This window comes from Panthera tigris, chromosome B1 (assembly GCF_018350195.1).
Source record: "Panthera tigris isolate Pti1 chromosome B1, P.tigris_Pti1_mat1.1, whole genome shotgun sequence".
Classification (NCBI taxonomy): Eukaryota; Metazoa; Chordata; class Mammalia; order Carnivora; family Felidae; genus Panthera; species Panthera tigris.
Genome location: NC_056663.1, coordinates 22904783 through 22926516, shown reverse-complemented (window position 1 = coordinate 22926516; position 21734 = coordinate 22904783). Strand labels below are relative to the sequence as shown.

Genomic DNA, 21734 nt, shown 5'->3' with positions numbered 1-21734 from the left:
AATGAAGACTGCCTTTGCTGGACTTACTAGTAGACTGGACATGGCTGAGGAAAGAATCACTGGGCTAGAGGATATATCAGAATCTTTGAAAACTGAAAAGCAGAGAGAACAAAGCTTGAGAAAAAGAGACTATCCAAGGACTGTGGGACAACTGTAAAAATTTCAATATGTGTCTAAAGGGAATACCAAAAGGAGAAGAAACAGAGGAACAGAAGAAATATTTGCAACGGTAATGATTGAGATTTCTCCAAATTAATGTCAGATCCTAAAGTACAGATTGAGAAAGCCAGGGAAGACCAAGCAGGATAAATGCCAAATAAACTACACCTTGCCACATTATCTTCAAAGACTCAAACAAAAATTCCTGAAAGAAGCCAGAGCAGGGGGTAAAAAACCTTACCTATGGAGGAACAAAAACACGAATTGCATCTGACTTTTCAGATACCATGCAAACAGTAAGAGAATGGAATGAACTACTCAAATGTTGAGAGAGAGGGAAAAAAAAAAACACCTAGAATTCTGTACCCTGCAAAATTATTTTTCACAAGTGAAGGATAGTTTGTCAGACAAACAGAAATTGAGATTTGTTGCTGACCTTATAAGAAATTTGTTGACCTGCCTTATAAGAAATGTTTTAAAAGAAGTTCTTTAGAGAGAAAGAAAATCTATAGGTTAAAAACTTGGATCTATGTAAAGAAAGGAAGAACATCAAAGAAGGAATAAATGAAGGTCAGATAAAAACTTAGAAAAGGAAATAAAATATGTACAGTTGGGGGAAAAAAGATATAAAACTGTTTCTGTTTACAGACGATATGATTATCTTTGTAGAAAATCCGGAAGAATCAACAAAAAAAGACGTTTGGAACTAAAGAGGAATTATTTCAGGGTTGCATGATACAAGGCTAAAATAGAGAAGCCAGTTACTTTCCTATATACCACAACAATACATGAAATTTGTAATTAAAAACAATTCCATTTACATTTAAACACCCCCAAAATGAAATAAATACTAAGGGATAACTAACAAAATATGTAAAAGATCTATAGAAGAAAAATTACAAAAACAATGAATAAAATCAGAGATAATAGAGATATTTTATGTTCATGGATAAGAAGACTATTTTCAAGATGTCAGTTCTTCCCAATTTGATTTATACATTTAGTGCAATCCCAATAAAAAAAAAACAAAAAACCTCCAGCATGTCACTTTGTAGATCATGATAAACTGGTTCTAAAGTTTATATGGAGAGGCAAATGTTCCAGAATAATCAACACCGTATTAAGGAGAAGAGTAAAATTGGAGAGCTGATACTACCCGATTTTAAGATTTATTCTAAAGCTACAGTAATCAGGAGAGTGTAATATTGATGAAAAAATAGACGAATACATCAGTGGAACAGAATAGAGAACCCAGAAATAGACCTCCGTAAATAGCAGATTTTTGATGAAAGAGGCAAAAGGCAACACGGTGATGCAAAGACAATCACTCTGACAAATGGTGCTAGAACAGCTAGACATCCACATGCAAAAAAAAAAAAAAAAAAAAAAAAAAATCTAGATACAGACCTTATACCCATCACAAAAATTAACTCAAAATCTGTAGACCTAATTGTAAATGCAAAACTATAAAACTAGAAGATAACATGAGAAAACCTGTATGACCTTGGGCATGGTGACACCTTTTTTAGGTAGAGCATCCAAAGATACAATTCATGAAAGAAATAATAAATGATAAAATAGACTTCATTGAAAAATGAAAAATTTCTGCTCTGTGAGAGGACAATTTCAAGAGAATTAGTAGACAAGCCACAGACTGGGAGAAAATGTTTGCAGAAGACTCCTAAAGGACTATTATCCAAAATATAAAAATACTCTTAAAAGAATAAAAACAAGCCAACTAAAAAATGGGCCAAAGACCTTGAAAGACACCTCACCAAAGAAGATATACAGATGGCTGATCAGAATATGAAAAGATGCTTCACATGATATGTCATCAGGAAAATGAAAATTACGATGGTAATGAAATACCACTACACAACTCTTAGAATGAAAACAAAACAAAACAAAACTGAGAACACCAAATACTGACAAGGACATGAAGTAATAGGAACTCTCAGACATTGCTGGTAGGAATACAAAATTGTACATAGTTGCTTAGGAAGAAAGTTTCTTCACAAAACTAAACAGATTCTTGTCATATGATAGCAATCACTCATTGTAGTATTTATCCAAAGAAGTTGAAAACAATATCCCCGCAAAAACCTGCACAAAGATGTTAATAGCAGCTTTACTCATAGCTGCCAAAAACTTGGAAACAACCGTGATGTTTTTCAGTGGGTAAATGGATAAACTGGTACATCCAAACAATGGAATGTCATTCATTCAGCTCTCAAGACATGAAATCAGCTCTCAAGACATGAAAAGACATGGAAGAACCTTAAATGCATGTCACTAAGTGAAAGAAGCCAATTTGAGAAGGCTGTATACTGTTTAATTCCAACTGTATGACATTCTGGAAAAGTCAGAAATCTGGAGACAGTAAAGATCATTGGTTGCCGGGAGTGAGTGGTGAGAGATGAATAGGGAGAGCACAGGATTTGTAGGGCAGTGACTATACTCTGTAGATATTATAATGATAGGTGTGTGTCATTATACTGTAGTGCAGACCCACAGAATGTACAATATCAAGAGTGAACCCTGAGGTAAATTGTGGAATTTGGATGATATGTTCATTCATGGTAAAAAAAAAAACCCCAAAAACCAAAAAACAAAACATACCATGCTGGTTAATGATGTTGATAATGGGAGGGTCTGTGTATGTGTGAGGGCAAGGAGTGTATGGGAAATCTCTATTTCTCCCTCCAATTTTGTCATAAACCTAAAACCTAAAACTGCTGAGAAAACAAACAAATGAACAAAACCCCAAAGTCCTGGGGAAAAAAATCCCAGGTGATTTTTTATTCAAGTGCTCAGGGAACAATACTCTGAGAACTGAATTTGCATCTCTGTGTTTATATGTGGCCTAGCTGTAGTTGTAACCTGTCTCTTACTATCTCTGAATTCATACTCTTCTGGCTCTGATAATTACTGGGCATAGAACAGAGCTAAGATGATTAAATTCTGTTCTTCAGATTCATCAAATGAAACAGATAAAACTAGTTACCTGTATTACAAGGCTTTGTGGAGGCCAAATGATCTGGGTGTAGATGTGTAAAAGGGTTCTGGCACATGGTACACCTCGATAAATGTCACTGATGATGGTGATGCTTTTCAAGAAGTAGAAAACACCTAATCTGCATCTCAGGGAATACAGTTTTTTTAATATTAGGTCTGCCTTTTTGATTGATTCCAACAAAGTTCTCTCAGGGTTGTATGTATTAGGCAGACATGAAACCAAAGCATAGAATTTTTAAAGAATCCTGTAGGATTTGAGGTGTGAATTAATGCTTCCCTGATTTCAACTTGTTAGTTTTTATGACAGATGTATTCGTTTATTCAGCAATTTGGATATTTTAATGATTCCTGGGCAAGTTATTATGAACAAGATTTACATAGTTTTGAACTTGATCACTTGTTGTTTGTATTCATCATTTAACATTGTAAACATTTCCCTAATGGATGGACATATCTTGAGACGGGCCTTAAGCCTTTCTGCTCATTTTTACCCTTTCCAAACATTGTATTGCTCCATCCATTTTTTCATTCATCCGTTAATTCTTTATTGTTAGTTCTACAAATATTGATCAAATATATATTACAATTTTCATATCTATACTGTGTGTGTATAAACTTAAGAGAACAATGGGTGAATCAGTTTATTACTGCATTGTGTGTCAGTCTTCTGATATATACAACCTTGAGGCATTTATATCTTGTTACCATTTTATTTATTTATGTAATATTTATTTTGAGAGGGAAAGTACGCATGAGTCAGGGAGGGGAAGAGAGAGAGAAAGAGAGAGAGAGAGAGAGAGAGAGAGAGAGACATGAAGAGAGAGAATCCCAGGAGCCCAGTGCAGGGCTTGATCCCACATACCATGAGATCCTGACTTGAGCCAAAATCAAGAGTCAGTGGTCAACTGAGGCACCCAGGAGCCCCTGTTGTTACCAGTTTTCAAGGAGAGCAAAAAGTTTACTGAGTTATAAACTGGTAACTATGCATATATATATACAATTTAATATCTCGTATATCCATATACATTTTTGCCTTGAGATATGTGTCTGAATCACATGTTTCATGTTAGAGTTATTTTCTAAGGAAAGGTAATCTACTTAGGACTGAGAAAGAAAAAAAAAATGCATAGGAAACATGGAACATGTTCACCAAGTAGTGAATTATGCAAAGTCAATTACAGTGTAGTAGTGAACTGTTGGTACCTCAACTCTTCAGAAGCTTTGGGTCTATTTAGTACATTTCAGTATATTTAGTAGAATCCTAGGTGTGTATAGCACAGCCAGAGAAAAATCACCCTGTTAAAATGTTTGTACAGGGCACTGTTTACCAGTTTGTTTGTTTTTCTCTTCAGGGTATCAGAACCATACGTAATAGGCAGTTCTGCTCAACCAGATCTCTCTCTATATATCATTATCTATAAAAATTGATTAATTAGGGGTTTTATGAAGAAATACTTTGGAATAACTTTGCAATATATATTTATATACAGACATAAGTTATCATAAATATATCACTCTAAAAGGCATACATTGAGATTTTGATAAGAATCTGCTACTTTCTAGAAAGTTTGGTTAACATTAAAAAGAGAAACCATGTTTCTTAAAAAAATCCCTTCAAGGACATTAAAGATAAAAATTACTTTCATCATGGGAAATATGTTAAACATCTACAGCTACAGATTAATAATCCCTTTTAGTTTTACATAACCTTTTAAAAGGGGTTATAATACTAAAAAGTTACGGTATTTGGATTAAGTGGTGTTTTTTCTTGTTCCTGTAATAAAAAATTGAGAAGACTTAATATAACGGAGTTAACAGAAGCACGCCCTGCGGCTATTGCCTAAACCTTCCTGGATGCTTTGATGCAACTTGAGTGCCCTCTTCAGGCTGCATTTGAGTATATTAGAACAATTTAGAATGTCCTTTGAATTGGTAAAATTGGGCCTCTCCCATTCCTGTGAACTACCAAAACAAAAAAATATTTTTTTTTTAGGTAACAGTTAAGTGCTTGTAGCTTTTGTGCTCGTCAGCTTTGAATTTCAGATGGCAGTGAGGTCTGAAGTGTGCTGAGCACTGGTGAGGTCTTAATTTGGTTGTTAGTCTAAGCTGACATAGACATATGCAAGAATCCAGTGAATTTCTTTGCCATTATTAGTTTGGATTTCTCTATTTACCTATTAAGCATTAAGGAGTTGGAATATGGGGCTGAGGGATAACGGAGTCAAGTTTATAGAAGTCAGTTTATGTTGTTGGCGCACATTCCCTCTAAGGAGTCCTTTTCACTTTGAGTAGATATCATTAATGTTGAAATATGTATTTCTCAGGTTCACTGAATTATTTTTAATGACAGATCTGTTCACTGATGCTCTTGCTACTGAATTGCACCCAACAGAAAAAAAGCCCCACCTACCCTGTCAGTATTAAATTTTCTCAAAGTACTGCATTTGTGTTGAGAAAGTATAATTTGCTTGGCTTCCCTGCAATTCTGTATTACAGCTAGATATATCCTTAAGTAGAAGCAACCTGTCTAGAAAATTTTTTGATTACTTTGGTGCTCTAGGTTCCAAAGGAGAATGTGTAAGAAATATGTCATCATTTCATTTATGTACTATTTTAATAGCTTCATATATTTTCCCAATTAGACCAGTATAGTAACATTCTAAGTGCCTTCCATTTATTTTCTTCCCCTCCAATATGCTGTACACACTGTTGCCAGATCCTGATTTTTAAATTAGTATTTTGCATAATCCACTTTTTTCAAAACACTCATAGTTGTTCACTGTTTATAGAATAAAATCAAGGTCCTATTTATCTTTCTACTGCAAGAAAGCTTCCAATCTCTCCTTAGTTTCGAACATGAAGCTTATATTCTGTTATTTGAAATGCATAATATACATTTCAGACTGGGTAGTCCTTGTTTATAGTGCATTTTCTACCTTAATGTTCTCTTCCTATCCTTTTGATTATAATTTTAGTCCTTCCATTCTCTTTGAATTTTTCACATTCACACTTTATACAACTGCTCTAATCTACTGTGATCTCATTCTCCTCTACATATATATATGGCACTTACAATCTGCATTCTTTTTTTAATATATAGTTGATCTTTGAACAACACATGAGTTAGGGGACTGACCCCCACACAGTTGAAAATCTGTGCATAACTTTTGACTCCCCTAAAACTTTACTAATAGCGTACTGTTGACAGGAAGCTTCACCCATAACATAGAGTCGACTTACAAATATTTTATATGTAACATGTATTATATACGGTATTCTTACAATAAAGCTAGAGAAAAGAAGATGTTATTGAGAAAATACATTTCCAGTACTGTATTATATCCAAAAATTTGCATATAAGTGGATCTTTGCAGTTCAAATCCATGTCGTTCAAGGGTCAGCTGAATGTATTTACTTATGTGTTAGTGTGTTTCTGTTCATTTCTCTAAGAAGCTTCTTAAAGGTGGAGATTGTGAGTTATACTTCTTTATTATTGCAGCATATATTAAAATGCTGAATAAACATCGTTGATGATTTAGATCTAGATTCCATATTTGCATATGAAATTAACATGAATTATGTTAGATGATGTTAGATGTTAGATGATGACTTAGTCGTTATATTAGATGATGTTCGATGATGATTTAGTCATTATAACCTTTCAAATTATGACTACCATTCCTTTGGGAAATACCATGTATTTGTGATGGTAACTTAGAATTTAAAGTATTTCTTCTTTTTCTTCCCAAGACCACCAATAGAGTGAAGTAAATTGGTCTTAAAAGAGACATTAACCTGTAATGTAAATCTCACAAAGTGGGCTTTTAGTCCCTTTAGAAGTCAGAAACTTAAATGTAGTGATATTTAGTTTTAGAGCATATATATATATATGTATATATATATTTAGGAAAGTATGTTATTATCACCATCATCAAACCTTTGTTAAATGACTGTTCTGTACTAGGTCCTAGACATTCAACAATCAGTGCATAAATACAATATGCATGAACAGAATAGACATATGCATTAAATAGTGCTATGCATTAGCTGAGAATTTCCATTTCAGGCACTTGCCTTAATAAGCATTGTAGGTGTAGAGATTTGAAGTGACTTCTGAAGGATAAGCAGTTTTTAAGCAAGCTTTGAAAGAAAGAAGGACAGTCTAAGCAAGAGATTTAAGCTCAAAGAATGAACATGGATGTCATAAAACGGAGAGAGTCTTTAAGTGTAGACTGTTCATATAGACGTAGGCCATAGATACAAGTTGTGGCCACGAGGATCTTGTCTTCCTTCTGCCCATTGTCTTCATTAGATAGGCAATGGGAAACTCCTTAGGATTTGAGAACATAGGATAGAATCTACAATTGCTACTTGGGAAATTTAATTGAAAAAGTGGATTGATATGGATACAGAGTTAAAAGGCAAAATTAACTCATCCTCCTTGACTCCTCAGTACTCTGTCACATAATCTTGCTTTATTTTCTTCAGAGTATATTTGATGATCTGAACTGTTGTGTATAACTTGCATGAGGCCTCTCTTTCCCCTTGGATTGTATTCTCCTTAAGATCAGAGCCCTTACTCTTATATTAATTTTTGGTGGCACTAAAGTATATTTGTGTAATGAATTAAAGAGTGCATGAATGTATGTACATTCTAGTAGGTCTGGGCTTAGGTTACAACATTATGAGGGAAAGAAATTCAACATTATCCCTGTCTCACATCATCATTCTATAAGATACTGTACACAGATGTTGAATAGTAAAATTTGATTGTTTTCTTCCTGCATTATTTTTCGGAATGAATCATTTTCATTTCTTAGAATAGCATCGTCCCAAGAATGCAAGTTTTTGCTGAGGCGCTGTTTTTCTAAGTTTCATTTTTCTGAAGTTAAAATGTTCTTCTGTGTAAAAATACACTTTTTTTTTTTTAATTGCAGTGTTACCTGTTTGATTTTTTTTTTAAGGTCGCATTGTCCTCTTGAGTTTTATTGGCATGCAAAGATGTTCAGACATACTTAATTGTTGCTGCCAATTCACTGTGTCAAGTGCTTCTTTAAAAATCAATGGTGAATACTTTCCAGTAATATTATATTCCATATGACAAAAATCAAATCAGATTTTAGGACTTATGCTGGTTTTTACTGTTTTTATTGTAGCAGTGAGGCACTGCTTTAAGTAGATGAGGGAGGGCACAGGCTGTGTATTCCTCTCATAAACAGAGCGCATGTCCTCATTTATGCCACAGCTCCTTTTTGCCTTTTGGTTCTTTCCCTTGTTAGGCCTTTGTGCTTGCTCTTCCTGCCGCCTGAAATTTATTCTCCAGCTTGTTTCGATAATGTGTTCTTCTCATCCTTGGGACCTGAGCTTCAGAGTCACTTTATATGAGAAACCTTTTAGGACATTCCATCTCTGTAGAGCCTCCACTGTTTGCTGCAATACCAGTTCCATGTGCTATGTTCTCAGTGTATATGGAAAGTGTAATTTGTCACTTGGTTGTTTATTATGTCTCCCCACTAAAGTATCAACTTCCTGACAGCAGAGACCTTGGAGTTTAGTTCATTCACTGTCATTAAGTCCTCAGTAAGTAGTTTTGCAGTGAATTATACTAAAGTAAAGCTTATTTAACCACCAGAGCTTTAAAAGATTATGACCATTTTCATTGAACATATTTCTGCCTATTGAGCCCAGTGCAGCCTTAGGCCGATCCTTGCAGTCATCTGTGTTTGTACTATGGTCCAGTAAAAAGATGCCCTGAAGGTCTTTATGCTGACCTCAGATTATAGAGCCCTTTTAAATATGTATTTTAATAACAGCAATATTATGTGCTCCTTGTTAATAATAAAAGAAAGAAAAAGCCTAAAATGAACAACTACACTCCCTAGTCTTTGCACTCATGTATTTGTATAGTTGGCTGTGGGCAATCACTATTATTTCTTTGGGTTTTCTTCCTCTCGTGGTTTTTTTTTTTTCCTTCATATATCTAAATGTTATAACAGTATTTCATACAGCATACTTGTCTTGGCATTTCTTGCTATGATAGGTAAGGATTTAACTCATTTCTCCCCTTCTTCTTTTATTATTGTAACAATAAATGGCATCCTTTTATTTCTTGTCCACTAACTAGAGATGACATCTCTTGGTTCCCTCATTTGTCATATGAAGATTAGCAAACACACCCTTTCTTGTTCCTTCTTTTCCTTCCCTTTTACCTACCAAATCTTGTTGATTGTATTTTCATGTTTTCAGAGTTGATACCATTTACATTCTATACTATTCAAAATAATTAACCTTTCTCATTTCCAATTAATCAAAATTATGATACATTTTAATTTGCATTTTATTTAGACCTTTTATATTCATTTTCTTATAGTTTTTCCTGGAGCAAATATGTCTTCCATACTATGGTCTTAGTATCTTCCAACTTGTACTGATTCTGATGACTGCTTAGAATCTTTTCATTTTATTTATTTATTTATTTTATTTTTTTATTTTTATTTTTTTCAATATATGAAATTTATTGTCAGATTGGTTTCCATACAACACCCAGGGCTCATCCCAAAAGGTGCCCTCCTCAATACCCATCACCCACCCTCCCCTCCCTCCCACCCCCCATCAACCCTCAGTTTGTTCTCAGCTTTTAAGAGTCTCTTATGCTTTGGCTCTCTCCCACTCTAACCTCTTTTTTTTTTTTCCTTCCCCTCCCCCATGGGTTTCTGTTAAGTTTCTCAGGATCCACATAAGAGTGAAAACATATGGTATCTGTCTTTCTCTGTATGGCTTATTTCACTTAGCATCACACTCTCCAGTTCCATCCACGTTGCTACAAAGGGCCATATTTCGTTCTTTCTCATTGCCACGTAGTACTCCATTGTGTATATAAACCACAATTTCTTTATCCATTCATCAGTTGATGGACATTTAGGCTCTTTCCATAATTTGGCTATTGTTGAGAGTGCTGCTCTAAACATTGGGGTACAAGTGCCCCTATGCATCAGTACTCCTGTATCCCTTGGGTAAATTCCTAGCAGTGCTATTGCTGGGTCATAGGGTAGGTCTATTTTTAATTTTCTGAGGAACCTCCACACTGTTTTCCAGAGCGGCTGCACCAATTTGCATTTCCACCAACAGTGCAAGAGGGTTCCCGTTTCTCCACATCCTCGCCAGCATCTATAGTCTCCTGATTTGTTCATTTTGGCCATTCTGACTGGCGTGAGGTGATATCTGAGTGTGGTTTTGATTTGTATTTCCCTGATAAGGAGCGACGTTGAGCATCTTTTCATGTGCCTGTTGGCCATCTGGATGTTTTCTTTAGAGAAGTGTCTATTCATGTTTTCTGCCCATTTCTTCACTGAATCTTTTCATTTTAAAGTCCAATTAAATTTCAGTTCTAATTTGTACTTCATAGTTTCTTAGTTGGATCACAGCTTTCTTAGACATCTTCTACCCTTCCTACCTTAACCATAATTCTGGTTGCCCTTTTCCGTTTCTTACAGTATTCCTATCATACTCTTAAGTTTTCTTATTTTTTCATTCATATTCCCTTTCTACCATTTACACCCTAAGTCAATTTCATGTTTCTTACATCTCTGAGAACATGTTTATTTCAGACTTAAAATTGGTTTGATATAGAATTATACATTGAAAATAACATGCTCTCAACACTGAAGGAATTGTTCATTATCTGCCAATATCTAGTACTGCTAAATACTAGTCCAAGCCCAATCAATCTCATTGTTTGTCATTGTTGCATTTTTTTTTCTTTTTGGTCAGACATTCTTTTTATCTATAATGATCTAAAATATCACAGTATGTCTGGGTGTCCTGTCTTTTCCCATTCCTCTTATGCAGAACCTAGGAAGTAATTTTAAGTGTGGAGACTTAGTCTCCTTTAATTGTTTTGTGTCTCCAGAAGTATTTCCTCCATGCTCGCTTCTTTTTCTAGGTCTCCTCTGAAAGTTGAAATTTGGGGGTTATATCTCTGGGTCCCTTCCTCTTTTCTTTGCCAAATGTAGTCCACCTGTGAATTTTTTGTTTTTTTGAATTTTATTTAACTCTATCTTCTTACGTTGGTATTTAATTTGAACAGTCATATGTTAAATTTTAAATGCTGCCCTTTACTTTCTTTGTTCCTTTTCTGTGATACCATTCTGTGTGTGTGTGTGTGTGTGTGTGTGTGTGTGTTTGTTGAATACTATTGGAAGAAGCAGTCTGTCAGGGGCCCTGAGGATCCCTGCATGTTTTTACCGGTTATGCCAAGAAGGAATAGGCTTGGCTGCTCTTTTCCTGGACATGTACAGTGAGAAGCCTTAAGGAAGGAAATAACGTCTTCCACTGAACAAAGCACATTTATTTCATTTATTATAAAAACAGTAAGTGCCTCAAACTTGTTCCTCTCCTGTAACACAGTTAACTTTGTGGTGGCATTCATGAGGGACCCTTTGTGTCACTGGTAAGATTTGGGGGCAAGAGGAACTGATGCTAACAAACACGAAGTAATAAAGTCCTTTGTCTCTGACCCCGCTGTCTCATCTTTTCTGCCAGCATCCATGAAACGGTAACAGGGTAGCTTGTTAGCTTGTACATAAGACAGTTTCTTCTGGAATCTGTTTTGTTTTTTAAATCATGTCAGGTTTTCCTCAAATATAAGGTGATTTTTTTTTTGTTTTTCATTTCGCCGTAGAAAGACTAACATTGAGACTGGTTGGGAGTGGGGCAGAAGTTTGGGTCTTCTGTTCTCTATAAAGAAATTTAATTATCTCTATTTTGAGTTCCATTTCTTACCTCCAGACTCTGCTGCTTCTTAACCCAGCACTTTTCCTAACTCTTTCCTGCACTGCAGTCTCACTTTGTGATTGTACCCTTCTCCATCAAAACTTTGCCACTAGCTTTCTGTTTTCCAGGTACTTCATGAAATCTCTTATCTGCTGCTGACTGTCCTCCAAGTCTTTTATGTTATGATGAGATTGTGCATTTTTATCTCTTCCATTTTGGGGAGAAGAAGATAAACTCCTTTCTTAATTATATGGAAGGAACACACTTTTTTAAAAAAATGCTTTAATGATCCCATGTTGCTTTTTGTTTCTAGACTGTCACTACGTCCTTCTAGTAATACTCCAACTGTACACTTAGATATAAAGCTTTGATATCCGGAAAATCAGCAAAATGTCCAACAGAAATTCAAAATAGGAATGACTGTTATTCATAGAGGAGGGCTTATTTGTGGCATTCGGTTCGGCCACCAGACAAGTTTTTGCTGACTTACAGTAATTTTGAATGTAATTGCATTTTTAGATAAATGGAATATATAAAGATGCAGTATAACTATATTTACAATTTAAAACATGCCTATGTTTTTGTCTTTTTGTTAAACTGAATTGCTAATATTCTTTTTTTTTTTTTTTTTTAAACATTTTTATTTATTTTTGAGACAGGGAGAGACAGAGCATGAACAGGGGAGGGTCAGAGAGAGGGAGACACAGAATCTGAAACAGGCTCCAGGCTCTGAGCTGTCAGCACAGAGCCCGACGCGGGGCTCCAACTCACGGACTGTGAGATCATGACCTGAGCCGAAGTCGGCCGCTTAACCGACTGAGCCACCCAGGCGCCCCTGAATTGCTAATATTCTTAAAATCTGCTTTATGTTTTTTACTAAAAGTCATTCGAAGATTTAAATTATATATATATATATATAGGGGATGCCATAAACTCTAGAATAAGAGTTGTCGCTTATTTAAAGGGCCATGCCAGGCTTTCAGTCCACACAGTTTCCATTACAACTACTCAACTGTGTCCTTACACAGCACAGTAGCCGTCATAGCAATATGTAAATGAGTCATTGTGGCTGTGGTGCAGAAAACCTTTATGGACAACGCAGTATGAATCTTACATAGTTTTCAAATATCCTGGACTGTTTCTTCTGTTTGTTTTTTTTTTTTTACAACCATGTAAAAATATAAAAATAATGCTTGCAGTATGTGTAGAAATTAGCCAACCCACGTGTTGGAATTACCTGTTTTATTAACAGCTTTGTTAGTGCTTGAGTGCTGACGTGTTTTTACTCTGCCCCATTATCTTTATCAGGCAAGCTAATGAAGAATATCAAATACTGGCTAACTCCTGGCGCTATTCGTCTGCTTTCTGTAACAAACTCTTCTTCAGTATGGTGGACTATGATGAGGGGACAGATGTTTTTCAACAGGTAAAAGAGTTGTTTCTTATTTTGCTACTATATATGACAGAGTTGGTTATGGTCGGTACATTTTTGTTTGCCAAGTAAAAATACAATTCGTTGAATAAGTCAATAAATACAATGAGTGGTTGTAATAAATCGTGTGATAGGATTAAAGTAATTTTAGCCAGTATTATCTTTGTCAGTGCACAGTTTTTTCTATTAGTGTGTGTGGTAAACACATGTTAACTTTTTCATTATGGAAGAAATCTGTCTTTTCATGTATATAGTGGTAGTTTACATCCATTACCCTTATTTTGATATTTAACTGTATTGGGTTTAGGTGATATTTTGCACAAATTTTCAAAATTTTTGAAATTTTGTATAAATTCAATGTAATTTTTACTTAACCCTCGCTGCTTCTAGTGTGAAAGATACCGAGAACTTTACATGTAAAGTATTAAATATTTATTTAAAAGTGTTCTCTGTGGTGGACTGAATTGTGACCCTCCCATAACCCCAAAGTGACTGTATTTGGAGATAGGGCCTTTAAGGAGATAATTAAGGTTAAATGAGATCATAGAATGGGACACTAATTCAATAGGACTGGTGTCCTTATAAGAAGGAAAGACACTAGGAGAATACGTGCACAGAGGAAAGGCCACATAAGGACACTCCAAGAAGATGACTGTCTGCAAAAAAGCAAGAGAGGTCTCTTTAGGAAACAGTTCTACTGCTGTCTTAATCGTGGTCTTCTAGCCTCCAGAGCTGTAAGAAAACAGATTTCTGTTTTTTAAGCCACTCAGTCCATGGTATTCCGTTACGGCAACCCAGGCAGAAGAATACATTCTCATTTACATAGTCTTCTCTGTCGAGCAAGGTAATGAATTGTGGCGAAGGATGCTAGTGGTCATGACTTTTGTCATGGTTGTGTCATCATCTTTCCTAAACTCATGTTCCAAGCACTCTTTGAAATGCTTAATATGTATTCTTTCATTTAGTTTCACAATGATCCAATGAGAAAAATACTGTGATCTCCATTTCACAAATAAGGAAGTTAAGGTATGGGGAGGTTGCTTAGCTAAGTTTACAAATTTAATATCATTTAGGGCTAGAATTTGAGCTCAGCAGTCTGGCTCCCAGGGCTCTAGTTCTTAATTATGCGGTTATCCTGCGCTTATTAATAGATTTATATTTATACCGCATGATCAGTGCCTTTCAAATGTAAAACTTATGTTAGTACCTGGCATTGACTAGTTTGGTCTATTTTATTTTTCTCATATGTGACATTCTTTGGCTTAATACTTTACCAGGTCATAGGAAAGCACTTAGTTTTGTAAAGAATCTAGATCACTAATTATAAATGGGCCATTAGTAAGTAGTTTTGCTTGTTTGCTTCCAGACTGATTATTCATTCCTCTTTGTCAGTTTCCAGTTGAATGAGAGAAATTCTCTCTTTACCTTCAAAACCCTTTATTCTTGGTCATTCCTGTTAGGTTTCCTTACTTATTTTTCCCCTATAAATTTATTTTGCTTTGGGGATGTTTCTTTTTGTTCACCTGTTCAGCAGATATTATTGACTGTCTACAGAGCAATGGATGCGAGAGAAACACACACATAGCTCTTACCCATAAAGAGATTATGGATCAGGGAGGTGATAATAATAGTAATAATATAATAATAAAAACATATAGAGGCACCTGGGTGACTCAGCTGGTTAAGCATCTAACTCTTGATTTCAGCTCAGGTCATGATCTCACTGTTTGTGAGTTCGAGTCCCATGTCGGGCTCTGCTCTGACAGTATGGAGCTTGCTTGGGATTCTCTCTCCCTCTGCCCCTCCTCTGCTCGCTTGCTCTCTCTCTCTCTCTCGCTCTCGCTCTCTCTCTCAAAATAAATACATAAACGTTAAAAAATGCATATGTACAGATCTTCTTCAATTTATGATGGGGTTATGTCCCAATAAACCCATTATAAGTTGAAAATATTACAAGTAAAAAATGCATTTAATACACTTAACTACTGAACATTATAGTTTAGCCTTACCTTAAATGTGGTCAGAGCACTTACATTAGTCTACAGTTGGACAAAATCAGTTAACACAGTCTGTTTCCTATTAAAGTGTTGAATATCTTTGTAATTTATTGAATATGGTAGTGAAAGTGAAAATCAGAATGGTTATATGGATACAGAATGGTTGTCACTGTATCAGTTGTTTACCCTCATGATTGCATGGCTGACTGAGGGCTGTGACTCACTGCCCTTGTCTAGCATCAGGAGCTAGTATTGTATTGCATATTACTAGCCCACAAAAAGATCCAAGTTCAAAATTTGAAGTACAGTTTCTAATGAGTGTGTATTACTTTGGTACCAAAGTAAGGTCCAAAAATTATAAAGTTGAACCATCGTTAAGTCAGGGACCGTCTGTAATTTCAAATAACATTAATGTTATTTACAGGTCTCCGTAGAATCTCAGGAGAATTGACCTTAGAGATAATCAGTTGAAGTGCTGTTCATTATTAGGAAATAGTTGTCCAGGTCTGATCTGATGGCTAGAGAAGAGGCTTCAAGCCCAAACATCTACTCTGGCCAAGTTTGTAAATTAAATGAAGAAATCAGATTGGATTAGCTTAATTTCATTGTGGTATGTTTATTTACATATATTTTTGATATATTGAACACATTCGTTCTTGACTTGCTTAATTACTTATGTTTTCTCCTATTAAAACAAAGTCTTGGTCTTTTTTTTTTTTAATCTTTGATGGAAATACTATTTCATTTTTCTCCTAACTACTGTAAGAAATAAAGCCAGTAAAACACAGTGGAACTAACCATTGGTCTCATTGTTGAGGAAACAATATGGTGTGGATGAGGACTACAGCAAAGTAGAGAGGATAAACTTGATCTCAGTGAGAGAGATAGAGCTCATTTGAGCTCTGTTGAGCAAATGCAGGCCACATGTAGCTGGAGCTGTTTTTCCAAGAAGGAATCCAAATATGAATTTTTATAAAGTTTGGCATAGATAGGAAAATTGACATAAAGATTGTGTTTAATTGAAAAATTTCCTCAGGTTAATTTTTTTTCAGCTGAATTCTGACTATAGACAACTGCTTTGTCTTTTCTAAACCTAGCCCCTTGCTTAGCAGTAAGAGTTATTTTAAAACACATAAAAGTGGTGACAGTTAACGATTTTTATGGGAAACTTTAATCTAAAAAATACGGAAGTGCACATTTTGCTTTACTGAGAACTACTAAAAGATTTTCAGTGCCATGTTTCTTTTCTTACTAACTGTTGAACCACATTTTGTTGAAGTGCTCTTTCTAAAGTGACATTTTAAAACACCGTGCTGTCTGAAGATAATATTATCACGAGTGCTAAAACTTGGCAATTCCCGGCCTACTGGGGACTTGTTGGGAAAGTAACGTCAGCTCTATGGGATTTCTGTGTAATGCTTGTGGGTACGAGACTGATGACAGACCAGCCAGTTAACGATGACGATGTGTTACAAGCCCCTGTGGACCAGCAATAAGATTTGTGTTGTGCTCTGCTTTGTAGCCTTGGGAAATTTGTACATTTTAATGAAGGTGAAAGCTTTGAATTATACGCTCTTTTTAAACTCTAAAGTGTTTAGATATTCAACTTTATTAGGAATTTTCTGATTGTTCCAAGTACAGAGACTTTTTACTTGGAATCTGTTATTTACATGTTGGCTGTCGCTCTCTCTTGTGTACCCATCACGGAAACGCACATAAACACGTCTGGAGTGGGAAAAATCACAGAGAAGAAAGCAACTGGTTACTGTTTTGTGCTTTTTAACCAGTGTTACTAACATCCATAACATGCAGGCCCGCTGCTGGTACTGCTGATTCGTTACTTTGATGTCAGCTGCCATGACAGTTTTTGCTTTTTCATTCTCAGTATGGGGAAATGCTGAGCTATATGGCCAAAGAAGGCCAAAAGTCTCTTGGCCTTCTATTTGAGACATTTTTCATAATTCCTGAGCAGTGAGAATTCAATTGACATAATTGTTATAGCTTGTTACTCAATGCAAATTAACCTGCATTTGTTTTAGATACCATATTCTTAATAAGCACCATTTACATTAAGGTAGTGTTCTGTTCAGTACAGTTTTCGAATGGAATTACCTGTAGAAAACAATTGGGAGATATAACCATTTTAAGACAGTTGAATTAACAGAGAAGTTGAATAGAAGAAGACTGTCATTGTGGATTTCTCCTGTAGTCTGGTAAATTTAAGCTGTTTGGAACAAAAATCTTAGTTTCTTATACCATCATTTTTAAAAAGTCTTTAAATTTTTAATAATTTAATAATTTGACATTAATTCTATTATGCATTTATATTTTTCATCAAATGCCAGTATTTTTCTTTAATAAACTGGGTGAGACAGTACGATAAGTGTGCAGGTTCAGAGAACTTAGCTGAATTCACAAGTTCTTTTTCAGTCAGTAGCACATTACAGTGAGTAAACACAGTAATTAAACTCTGGAAAGCCACTTGGATCTTCAGAATAAATGCTCTTTCCAAAACTCATGCAGAAAAAATAACCCATAAAATGTTCGATTAATGATATGTAAAGATTGTTGTGATATTATATTTAGTATTTTTTATCTGATGTTTTTCAGCTCAACATGAACTCTGCTCCCACGTTCATGCATTTTCCTCCAAAAGGGAGACCCAAGAGAGCTGATACTTTTGACCTTCAAAGAATTGGATTTGCAGCTGAACAACTAGCAAAGTGGATTGCTGACAGAACGGATGTTCATGTATGTTTTTATTCCCTGCAGTTTTAATAAGAGGCTAATTAGTTTGCTTTGTTAGAGCACTGTAATAAGGCCACAGGATTTTTAAAATTACGCTGTACAACATTTTGTCTTGCTTAGAGAAAACTGTCTGATAGCTGTAACCTGAACTTTGACTGAGTTAGGTGAATTTAAATGGCCGTTTAGAATAATGGTACACGGATACTTTAAGAACCATTAAAAAGTACATGAGTTAGTCACAAAGTAATTTCAGAGGCTAAAATATATATGGAACATTGTTCAAAGGTATTAAGAAATTCTAATTAAAAAGATGTGTAATTTTTATTTAGCTTTTGGGCAAATAAAAATGATACAATACTCACTTTTCATGAGCCATGTGAAAAAATACTCATATATGCTGTTCTTGGGACTGGAATAACTATTTTAAGAGCGTGTGTAATGTCTTTCTTTTAAGTAATGTAACTTTAACAATTCCACGTCTTAACCTAAGGACATAATTAGGGATGATTCAAATACTTAGCCATAGAGACTTTATTTTATTTATTTATTTATTTATTTATTTATTTATTTATGTGTGTATTTTTTAGAAATATTTTTAAAATAACATTCATTGTAGTAGGAAAAAACTGGAAATAAGTTACATACTTTATCTTTAAGTAGTTGAATGTACTGTAGCATGGACAGCAATGATCTGCAAGTACATATGACATCAAAAGAAGCCCAAAGTGTAGGTTAGAAAAACAGTATTTATAGTATGGTCTATAGTTTTGTTTTAAACCATAAATAGGAGTGTGGATATGTAGACTGTTTATTCAGGGAGTAAACAAACCAAAATCTTGATGGTAGTTAATGTCTATGTGGAGGGCTCAAGGCTGCTTTATTCCCACTTCTCACCAGAATTTGCTAGAGTGAACAATTACAACCAGTACCTTTCTTCTAAAATATGTAACTTTATCATAAGGTGTAAACACATTTATTCTTAGTCAAGATGGGTGTCTCTCATCACTGTTAAATTATTTACATCATGGGTTTTAATGATATTTTGGCAACTAAACCCATTTTCTTAACTCTTGACATATTTTTTAAATGTTTTGGCAAATATTCAGTTCTGCAGCAGTATCATGTAGTTCGTACAAGATACTGAGGGTAATATTGCAAAAGTACTATTAATTCTTTATAAGAGTTGCTGAATTTTAATCAGAAATGATCCTAACTTGTTGATCATACCTATATGTTAAGTTACTTGATAAATATACTTTTGTTAAAAAATCTATTTGAGGGGCACCTGGGTGACTTGGTTAAACATCCGACTCTTGATTTTGGCTCAGGCTCCTGGTCGTGGGACTGAGTGCCACTTCAGGCTCCTTGCTAAGTGTGGAGCCTGCTTAAGATTCTCTTTCCCTCTCTCTATGCTCCTCCCCTGCTTGCATACATTTGCGCGCGCTCTCTCTCTCTCTCTCTCTCTCTCTCTCTCTCTCTCTCTGTCTCTCTCAAAAAAAAAAAAAATATATATAGATACACACAATTTTTTTCTGAAGGTGAACTGCATTTCCTGAGAAATAGGTAAGAACAGTACAGATAACACCTTCAAAGATTTACATTGATGCAATATTTTTATTTGAGCGGCTATCCATATTCTGGTCAGTTGACCTAATAATAGCCTACGGTAACATTTTCATGCCTTCAATACAAAAATCCAGTCTAGAATTAGGTATTGCATTTAGTTGTCAGGATTTTTTAGCCTCTTTTAATCCAGAATATTTCCATAGCCTATCTTTGTCTTTTAAATACATTGACATTTTGAATCCTTTTCCATTTTTAAATAGAATGATCCTCATTTGATATGCCTGATATTTATTTTCTCTGATATTTGTTTATGATTGGATTCTATTTATGCATTCTCAAACACAATACTACATAGGTCATTATTTGTTCTAATGACATCTTTATGCACATGATATCTGTCTGACCCTCAATGATGATGTTTAATTCTGGTCAAGGTGTTTTCCATTTCTCCCCTGTATAATTACTGTTTTCCCCCTTCTCCTTTGTTGTTAGTGAGTTGTCTGTGTGGAGACACCTTAGATTAAAGAAATATCCTGCTCCTCATCAAAATTTTCTGCTGGATCTAGCATCCACTGGTCATATTACTCTGATTCAGATTTTACTGTGATGGTTGCAAAGTGATGATCCAATTCTGCCTGTCCCTCCATATTCCTAGTTGGCCTTCAGCATTCTACTGTGAGCAAGAGACCTCCCCTCCTATCAATCAGTCAGTCAGTCATTGGTAGGGGCTCATAAGTTGAATTTTTCTACAGTGGTTTATAAGTTATTACTATGCTTAAATGTTTTGGTGCTAAAATTGTTCTAGATTTGACCATTGGGGTCTTCTTATTCTGGCTCTTATGTCTGTGTGACATCTCTCCATCATTTTCTTTTAAGCATTTTCTTACTTTCCTGACGTAACCATATATTTCAGGCTTATCTGCCTAATCTGCCCTATGTGGCACTCAATTAGCCATCTCTCCTCAGAGTGTTCATTTTTTTTAGTGAGAAATGTTATTAGAACCAAGATCTTTATGTAATTTGAAATCGTGATTTCATAGAAATGTATTCTACTTTTTAAAAATACTTTTTATGCTTGAGGTGCCTTGGTGGCTCAGTTGGTTGGCGTCCAACTTCGGCTCAGGTCATGCTCTTACGGTTTGTGAGTTCGGGCCCCGCATTGGACTCTGTGTTGACAGCTCGGAGCCTGGAGCCTGCTTCAGATTCTGTGGTCTCCTTCTCTCTCTAACGACTTCCCCAACTCTCCTTCTCCCTCCCTCCCTCCCTCCCTCCCTCTCTCTCTCTTTCTCTGTCTCTCTCTCAAAACTAAATAATAAACATTAATTTTTTAAAATAGCTTTTATGCTTTAGTGGGCACCATCAAGAAAATGAAAAGACAAGCCACAGAAGGGAAGAAAATATTTGCAAATCATTTTTTGATAAAGGACTTATATAGTATGTATATAGGAATCTTATAACCCAGTAATAAAAAGTCAACCCAATTACAAATGAAGAAGAATCTGAATAGACATTTCTGTGAGGAAAATATGCAAATGGTTAATAAGTACATGAAAAGATGCTCAGCATCTTTAGTCATGAGAAACCTGCAAATCAAACCTTCAGTGAGATAGTGTCTCATACCCACTAGGTTGGCTGGGATCAGTAGTGAGAAAATATATTGGTAAGGAAGTGGAGAAATCCGAATTCTCATTTACCCCTAGTGGGAATGTAAAATGGTGCAGCCACTCTGGAAACAGTCTGTCAGCTCTTCAAATCAAGAAACATAGCGTTACCATATCACCCAGCAATTGTACTGTTAAGTATGTACCTGAGATAAACAAGAATATGTGCCCACACAAGGTCTTGTCCAAGAATGTTTATGGCAGCATTATTCACAAGAGCCATAAAGTAGTAACAACCCAAATGCCTATCAACTGATAATGGATACCAAGTTTTGTTGTATCTATACAATGGAGTGTTCAGCCATAAAAAAGAATAAAGTACTAAAACATGTCACAAGAAGAACCTTGAAAACATCATGCTAAGTGGAAGAAGCCAGTTGCAGA

At 35.3% G+C, this 21734-nt stretch overlaps 1 protein-coding gene across 6 annotated transcripts in view; it reads left to right on the top strand.

Annotated features, from left to right (window-relative positions):
• The window catches only part of TUSC3 (tumor suppressor candidate 3), a 270582-nt gene that overhangs the window by 134036 nt on the left and 114812 nt on the right, over positions 1 to 21734 (top strand). For all 6 annotated transcript variants that reach the window (XM_042983058.1, XM_042983060.1, XM_042983061.1 and 3 more), the window contains exons 3-4: positions 13255 to 13372; positions 17986 to 18126. In XM_042983058.1, coding sequence (XP_042838992.1) covers positions 13255 to 13372; positions 17986 to 18126 — 259 coding nt within the window. The remainder of the gene's footprint in view (positions 1 to 13254; positions 13373 to 17985; positions 18127 to 21734) is intronic.